This window comes from Plectropomus leopardus, chromosome 15, assembly GCF_008729295.1.
Source record: "Plectropomus leopardus isolate mb chromosome 15, YSFRI_Pleo_2.0, whole genome shotgun sequence".
NCBI classification, from domain to species: Eukaryota; Metazoa; Chordata; class Actinopteri; order Perciformes; family Serranidae; genus Plectropomus; species Plectropomus leopardus.
The window spans coordinates 7,088,716-7,097,929 of record NC_056477.1 but is presented as its reverse complement, the minus strand read 5'-3'; the positions used below and the strand labels follow the sequence as shown (position 1 = coordinate 7,097,929).

The 9,214-nt window shown below is 37.7% G+C and overlaps 1 protein-coding gene across 1 annotated transcript; it reads left to right on the top strand.

Moving 5' to 3' along the window:
- The first annotated feature begins 2,189 nt into the window (after window positions 1–2,189).
- myoz1a (myozenin 1a) lies at window positions 2,190–7,878 on the top strand. Its single transcript, XM_042502493.1, has 6 exons — window positions 2,190–2,427; window positions 4,264–4,350; window positions 4,958–5,145; window positions 5,634–5,913; window positions 6,840–7,005; window positions 7,089–7,878. Exons 2-6 carry the CDS (start codon window positions 4,266–4,268, stop codon window positions 7,318–7,320), a joined length of 951 nt encoding a protein of 316 aa, XP_042358427.1. The 5' UTR covers window positions 2,190–2,427; window positions 4,264–4,265; the 3' UTR covers window positions 7,321–7,878.
- Window positions 7,879–9,214: the final 1,336 nt, after the last annotated feature.

Sequence of the window (9,214 nt, the reverse complement as noted above, 5' to 3'; positions counted from 1 at the left end):
GATGAGGCTTTGACCCTGAATGACTCATCTTTCTCTTTAATCTAATATTTGGTTGGCACTTGATTTGACCTTTAAATATTTGCCCCAGAGATCTTCTGGAGAGGGAATAAGATTTTTTCTCAAAGAAATGAAAACTTGAAGAGGATGCGTGAAAACAAATGTATGATGAAAAACAGCCAAAAAGAAGCACATATAATGAAACCATATTTAACACTTTGAAACCTGGATCGTCATCGATTTTCTCGTGCTGCGCAGATAATTTCCACAAGTATTCCGGACACAAGTGTTCCCCCCATTTTCACAAGTACCCACCCCCCCACCCCACCCCCCTTTTGTGTTAATTTTCAGGTAACTATCTTGTACTTTTTCCTTATTTCTTGCTAATTTGGAGGGTATTTTTTGTCTTCTTATTTCTGAAAGAATTGAACCAATATGCTCAGCTTTCAAAATGTGTTAAATTCAAACTGAGAAGGCCTTTGTACGTTGAGTATATAAAAGTGATTTGAGGGTGGATGATGTGTGGATGATATCCATATACTGTGGATCAGCAACTTATTTTTTTTATTTAAATAGAAGAACTACAGGAAAACATATTAATAACAACAAAAGCTACACAAGTAGCTAGCCACATTTTCTATTTAACCGCAGTTCAACAGCACAAACTGAAAAACTCTCAGAGAAAGCTCTTGTCAGATTTAGCTGAGCCTGCAGACTCCCAACTCTAAGCTGAGCACTCATAAAAAGCCAAATCTCATTGAAGAACCTCAGGATTATGTTGTCTGCATGCTTAACTGGTGATCATCTCACAATTATGAAAATGTAATGTCATCTACTATCAGCACAATATTTATCAAAACTGCAGCAAAACTTGCTATGCTTTTTTAATGTAACAGATATTGATCAGTATATAGTTTACAATCCATGTTATACTTAATGTTAATGTTAATGTTTTCTAAAACTGAATTCACTCTGTATCTTATCTATTTATTCTGAAAGTTGATATGCTATTGATAGTTGCAAAAAGGAGAATTATTACAAGTCTGAATTAGATAAATGTGTAAAACCTGATACTACAATGTATCTCAGCAGTACACGGTGAGATATAGGATGATGAAACTATAAAGCCGAAATAAAAGATGGTGTATACATACTTAGCGGATCTTTCTTGTTTTTTCTGTTATCTGTTCTTTATTTTTATTTTGAAAAGATGCAGTTTCTGTAGCGTTACAGAAAAAATAGCTGCCACTGATGGCAATACATTTTGGGGGTTTTAAAGGCCAGATGCACAATTATATTCTATAATTACACATACGTTACACACGGTAGCTTTTAAGTCAATATTCTTAAGTTTGACTATTTTTAGACAAAGAAATTCCATAAAATGTAAGATATTTAATGTTTTCCAGTGTTTTATTTCCTGGTACTAAGGAAAAGGCTTTAAAACAACTTTTAGACCATTATGACTAAAAAGTTCTGCTGTTTTTTTGTGGCTAGTCAAAATTTGTATTTATATTTGACCAAATGGGTTGGGGACACAACTGGACACACGTCAGTATTTCTAAAATCCTGGCCACCACCCAAAACATGGATTTTTTTAATTTTTTTTTTTTACATGCATTCATGCTGCAATTCTTTAAAAGTTGTCAAGAATATACAAAGGATACTGCAAGACAAAAGACGTGCATTGTCTTTAATGGTCTTTGACCTTTGGGTGCTCTCCAGTGTTTCACATGTGTTTGCACAAGCTGTTCCTCCCATGCAAACATTGTTAGAGTGTCTGACAGCTCTGTGTCCACATGTCCATCATGTCCAGTCACATGACTGCTTCAGAGAAACTGAAAATGTGACAATCTGGTGTCAGGTTAGAGTAATGTCGAGAGTAAGGGAGCTCACTGTGTAACACAAACTGACATGGCCTTCATATACTCACATACAGCACTTAACCTTAAACCTGCTCTGTGCACTTGTGTGTACCCCAAACACACCCCAGAGTCCTTTGAGGTTATCATATAGCTGTTTTCTGTTCCCCCCGGTCTTTGCTACTAAATATAGGCTTCTGAACCATCTGTGAGAATGATTTTGTTCCCTTAATATCCTCATCAGCACTTTCAGCTGGCCAACAGAGGCCTCTCTCCCTGCCTTACCCCCCCCAATCCCTATTCATACTCCTAACCTCAACCTCCTCCTCCTCCTCCTGTCTTGACACCAACACTGCTGCCACCCACACCCCCAACCCTCTGGAAGATCTGCCATCAGAGTGTAGGGTGGGTTTGCACTTCCCGGGACCTGGGTCCAGCCATAGGGTCAGAGGCACTGAGGGATTTGTAAACTTGCGATCCAGATCACCAGAATTGAGCCCTGGGTCTCGTCTTCTCTGTTTGGTATTTATAGGTCTGTCTCTCCTCCCAGGATAACAACAAAAACCCGGTGAGTGGATCTGCATCCCATCGGTGTGCTTTGTTCTACTAAAACAGTTTAAATTCTGGCTACTACAAAACTGGGGAGAGGAAATAAAGATGTGCAACATGTTTGCAAACATACTTTCTGCGGGTTGTGCAGCAGGAAAAAAAATTGAAGAGGAGCTCAACAACTCAGTAAACCAGATTAATATTTTGCTTTTGATGAGAATGCTTGATTCTACTGATGATTTCAGTAAAATGGCTCTGGAAGTCACTTTGCTGCTTTTAGATTTTCTTAGTACGTCTTAAAATGACCAAAGGAATGGGTGAATGTGCTGACCATCCCTCTCAGTGGGCGTTGCAGAGATTTTATATGGTGTTACCAAGCCCTAACAGGGGGGTGGAAAATCTGAGCGCAAGGGGTCCCTAGGCCTGTAATTATTTAAGGCAACTTAAACTGTGTCCAAAATCCTACTCGTTAACATCCACAACTTCTCCAGATCTCACTCGTGTTTTGACGGAGGTTCAAACATTCACTAAGAATTGTTCTGTGGAGGTGTGTATTGTGTCCTTAGGGTTGTGTCAAGCCCATTTGATAGTCGAATGACGCCACTACACGTCGCTAAAATGTCTTGGCTGGAAATTGTTTTTAAAAATAGCTGCAGTGGGTTGAGTTACAGTCAGTAGATGTGATGTTTTGCCTCTTGACTGGGCCTTAAAGAAACTGTTGAGAGCTAAAGGTGCTGATATGCATGTAGGGAGACAGAAAACTGTAAAATAAACACATAAGATAATGTAACCAACACTAGGGAGACACCAAAGGTTAAAGGAACTGTGGTTGTTAAAGTTAATATGTTTTAATGGTGAGTGATATCCCGACAGATGAGACAGAGGAAAGTATTACTCTCACTTCCCCCCCTACATGTTTGCATGCAAGCTGCAGATTTGGGAATATGATCAGACGCTATTTTATGATCCTGAGGCCTTCACTTTTACTGCATAGTACCATAATTAATTGATGACAAATTTTTGCCTGAACTACAGTGTGCTTTTGTTTATGTTGTCACATCTCATGTCCCCAAACAAAACAGAAAAACACATTAAGCTATACATTTCCTTCACGGCAGACATCTGCTTCACTGGGCAATGTAGGGAATCTGAGGCCACTGACATCCCCTTTGAACTTGAAAAATGAGCCCATGCCGTCTGTCCGATACATTCATGTCTCGTGGATTGACTTTCAGAGGTTGTTGATGGCTGTACGACACCTACAGTACAGCCTGTACTGTAGGTGTTGACGGTAAAGACTGATCTTGATAAGTTGAAGTGATGATCAAAGATAATCACAAAGCACTCCAAGCTTCTTTTAATTGTGTGAAATCTTAAAACTGCAGGAAGACCTCTTCAGTGCATTTCAGTATTTGTCTGAACCTGCAGCTGTGCAAATTTAGAGTCATATTACTGTCGATTAATTTTTTTGAATAGGAATCATGTTGTGAAATATAAAATTATTATAAAATCAAGACATCAAGCAAAATGGACTCAAATTTATGCACTGAAAACTTTTTTTTTGTTTTGTTTTTCTTTCAATGTCTTGTTTTGCTTTCATTTTATTTTGTATTTAACATTATGACATAGAAACTATATTATTCATATTCATTTATAATTTAACAACAAGTTTTCTGAGGAGGTTTTGGCATTACTGAGTTCTTGTTTCTTGAAAGAAACAGGTTAACTTTCATTACTTTTATCACTGCTGAAAATCTCAGAGCAAATGTTCAGTTTTCTTTGAGTTTTTTTTTCCAGTTTGTTTTTAACCCTAACAGTATTACTGCTTACTCCCTGTTTTTTCCTGAACTTCCAGCCATGCCTCTGGGAAAACCTGCCCCGCTAAACAAGCGGAAAAAGCCCACCAAGATCATAACTGACCTATCACATATCACTCAGGATGGTAAGGCTGACATGAAATTACATGAATATGAAACCAAATGTCTATATGTTCAGTACAGCTCTTTCATATAAACACATAAAACATAAATAGATGGATGATAGATGATAGGTACTGTAGGTGGGGAACTAATCTTACAGGATAGGTGAGGTTAAGTCTGCAGTACAAAAACATACAAAAACATAACATGAACAATACAAAAATAATTAACAGTAAATATATATGACCCTAGGTTGATTGTTCAATTAAAATAGTTATGTGTCTTCCCCATTAAGACTACTGTACATTTTTACCACTAACAGTCACTAAATGTCATCAAGTTGTAAGTTTAAAAAGTGTGAATCTTTAGTCTTAAGTTCTCTCTCTTCAAGCATATAAATGCTTGAAAAGAGAGAATATGAGAAAATATTCTAGATGTCATCTTGTTAACACAAAGGCTGTGATGACTTTTTCTGTGATTCTTTTTACTTTTCAAGTTTGTTTTTGGCATGTCACTACAGAGACTACTAAATTTCTAAGTAACATTTAGTTTCCACATTAAGACATCTACATGTAATGCTTATGCTACATGCAATAAACAATGTAATTTGTTCGCACATCCCTTACCTAGAGTATGAGTCAGAGCCGGAGGCATCAGAGTTCGACCTGGGAACAAAGATCAGGACTCCCAAAGACATCATGCTGGAGGAGCTTTCGTTGATGAAAAACAAAGGATCCAAGATGTTCAAGATGAGGCAGCAGAGAGTGGAGAGGTTCATCTACGAGAACAACCCCGACGTCTTCAGCAGTGAGTCTATGGTGAGAGCACAGATGATGGAAGACACAAAATCAATTTTACTTAAGATATTTTGTTCTGTTTAATTTCAACCTTTATTTATAAATGCATTTATCTATTTTTCATATTTAACATTTACTTATTCTTTTATTTATACTTCCATTTATTAATTTATGTATTTTAGAATTTATTTTTTCTTTATTTAATTTCCATGTCTATGTAATAATACCTGTTTGTATTTATACATTTATGTATAATTTATCAATATATTTATTTTAATACTCCTGTATTTATTTAAACATTATTTATTTATTGAGATTTTCATTTTTTCATCTTCCATACTATAACTGTCTGGAAGAAAGTAAAGACATCAAATACATAATCAGGACTCACTGTCTTTAGTAACACTTGTCAGCTGTGACCTCAAGAAGATGAAGCATGGCTAATTAGCAAACACAAATGAATGTGCTGTGTGGCGTATGATGAATTTTATTGATCACGTTTCTTTCAGGACAACCTCCAGAAGTTTGTCCCTGCTCTGGGAGGTCAGATGGGAGGTGACATGATAACTGTTGGTGGGCATTTTGTTAGCAAACAGACTGGACACCTGCATTTGGGAGCGATGCAGGCTGGAGGAGCCCCCGTGCCTCCTCCAAAGCCTGGAAGCAAAGGTGCAGGAGCAGGAGGAGCAGGAGGAGCAGGAGGTGCAGGAGGTGCAGGAGGAGTGGGTGGGGGCGACCAAGGGAAAGGTGGAAAAGGAGAAGGAGCTAGTGAGTGGTCTCCACTTAAAGGTTGGTATAATTTTTTTTCCATTTTATGGAGAATTCTGTTTTATGGTCCAGCACTTTTTAACCTTCATTGTACTTTATATGGATTAAAGCAAACAGACAAGTTTGCTATATCTTATCATCATGAAGTAAATGTTGATTGCACAATGTAATGCCTGTGATGAGCTTTAACTGGATCCCTTAGGCCTCGCTTTCGCTATGCAATTCTCTCTGCCACCAGGTACAAAAATGAAGGTTTGACAAACAGCAGGAAGTGCGTCAGCCATTGCGGAAGAGGATGGCTCTTTGTGGCGCCAACAATAATATCACTTGGAAATGCTAAAAAGTTAAAAAAGGAAAAGTTAAAAAGTTACTTCCACAAAATTTGTGAACTTTAGAGGTTTCTGTATTTTCTGTCATTTTTTTCACTTTGGATACAAAGTGACAAAACTTTGGTTGGAGTGTGGGATGTTTACTTATGAATGATGGTCTGTTTCAAGCCCTTGGCTCTCTGTATTATGAAGTACACTGCAGATGTGGAGTCCAGTTTTTGTCGCTATGGTGCACAAGAAGCAATGCGTTTTATGTCAACCAGCCAGAGATAAAGGGAGCAGGAAAGAGGTAGAGACCATAGTGATGGAGCAGCAGATAGGAATACTGTATGATAGAAGCTATGGCAGAAAATCCCAAAAAACATCAGAGAAATGTTTCTTAATCAGAGGAAGGATTAAAGGAAAAAAAAGGGAGGAGAGCACTCCTGGGTGTGGGAGATGCGGCAAGCTCACCTGCAGGCATGTGACATTAGGGCACATCACCAATGTTTGTGTAAATACTCACACATCTCACAGCTTTAAACCAGTGTACTGCTGAATTAAATTTTACAACTCATGAGTGCTACTGACTCCAGTCGACTGTATTTTATGCTCTTGTCACGGATGCTTTCTTCACAGGAGGTGGAAAGGGTGACGCATCCAAGAAGCTGATTGTTGTGAAGACATATGTGTCTCCATGGGAGAAGGCCATGAAGGGTGATGAAAATCTGATAGCCACTCTGAAAACTGGAATGCCTGGTCCCATTGTAAATAGGGATATGCGAAAGTACAAATGCTTCAACAGGTACTTCCCTCAAGGTCCGACTTTGTAGGTGCTTTGTGACAAACAGGAGCTTTATTTATAATCCACTCACCTTGCTTTGTTAGGTGTGCCATGCCCTTTGGCGGCTTCGAAAAGGCCAACCAGTTCTTGAAATTCCAGCTGCCAGAAACTGAAGCCAAACAGGAGCCTGAACCTGCAGTGGTGTACCAACAAGACATCGGCTGCCGGCCTTCCTTCAACCGCACTCCTATTGGCTGGGTGGGCAGCTGTGAGCCTGGCACTATTCACATGGAGACAGATGCTGTTCCCTTCGATGGAGAGACCGACGAGCTGTGAAAAATATTCATACTGTGATTACACTCACTGTTCACATGCATACACGCAAGCATGAATGCATGCACACACACACACAAAATAGATGAGCTTACAGTGAAATGTTATACTGATGATCTCTAAGTGTGGATGACTGAAAGCGTAAATGAAATGTGGTCTTCTTATTTTGCTCTATATTTGGTTGTAAAGCAAAAAAACAAGCTGTAGATGTCATGGGGGAAGAAACAGAAAAGTTTCTTTAAGTTCTTAGGTTGAGTTTAAACACTCAATTGGTCAGAAGAGTTTTTGTGCACGGTGAAAAGCTGCAGATTTTGCCAATGAGGAAAGAATGAAGTATGAAGGATTGATTTATGCTATGTTACTATTGTCTTGATGTCAACTCGTTACCATACTTGTTATTTCCCGGTGCCTTTTTTGTTGTTAAGATTCTTTGTTCATTTGTTGAGCTATAAAAAAACTATAAACCTGTCTAATTCACAGTGCATGCATTGAGTCATTTGCTGATCCATTAACCAACTGTAACAACACAGTTTCTCCACAATAAACATTTTCAAACTGTAAGTCCTCTTGCAGAGTGATTAATATGACAGCGGAAAACATTTTGTGCATGTGAAAATCCCTAAAATTAAAATTCCAATGGCCATATATATTTGTACACAAAGCAAACTAGGAAATATTTTGTCAACACAAAATATCTTGTGGATGTCTAAGGGACAGACTATTTCTGCAATCAATTACTGGTATTAACTGCATTTCCTGCTTTATGCAGCACAAGATGTGGCATGGTAATATAACATTTAAATTATTTAAGTGTCTCACTAATATTAAACAAAACAAATCTATCAGCTCAAATGAAACAAAACAACAAAACAACCATAGGAATCTAGCATTACTAGGCATTTTATTCTTTCTTACCTATACTATTGACTGCTCTGTTAGATGCTGATGGTGGAGGAAGCATTGACATAGGATGTTTTTCTTAAGTAGTAATACTACCATAGCCTACTATAACATGTTTCATTAATTAACTGTCCTGCATCCATAATTAGACTAATACTGGATGTGATCCCCTTTATAAGTGTCAAAACTGTTATATTTTGCCAAAACAAACAAAAAAGGTGCTGGGCAGTACTAACCCCCAAAGGGTGTAATAAATTAGAATATCCCCTGAAATAATGTCTTATTAAAAAGACTGAACCCCAAAACTTAGGAAAAGACATTAAATATGTTAGAAAGGCTCACATACCCTCCATTATCAACCCAGACTGTGTAACTGTAAAACCCTGAACCTTTGCTTTTGACCTAAGGAAAATATTTTCTACTAAACCCATGAAGGTACATTTTCATTGTATGTTGCAGGAGGATATTAGCACCAATAAAAAATATGAAACATTAGCCTACTATTGCAATTACTCCTATGCAGGGCATTTTTTGAGTTCAATTGACTCAACTCTAAATAGAAATAGCCCACAAAAGTCCTGGCAGCAAAATGTACTCAGTATATCATTAAGCAGAGTGTTACATATGATGTTATAACTATGACTGTTGCATTACCGTGTTGGCAGCACTATAATGTTTTAGCTTGTTGATGTTGAGATGATTTTAACCAGTTTATAAACAGTTGTGTGGTAATTTTAACGAGTTTAGGCTACCTGTTAGGAAGTTTAGTCATGAAATGCCTCATAATTTGGAACTTTATCATATTTTTTGTTTGAAAGATATTCAAAGAAACTATAGCTTTCAAATACAGGCACTAGTATAATGAAGAACCAGTATTAAGTAGCATAAAATAAATGAAAGCAATGACACTTGTCTCTCTGCCTCTGTGTTAAGCTGCCACTCCGACACATTTGGGGGCAGTCATGCTCTAAAATGTTGTTTACCAGCTATCATGAAT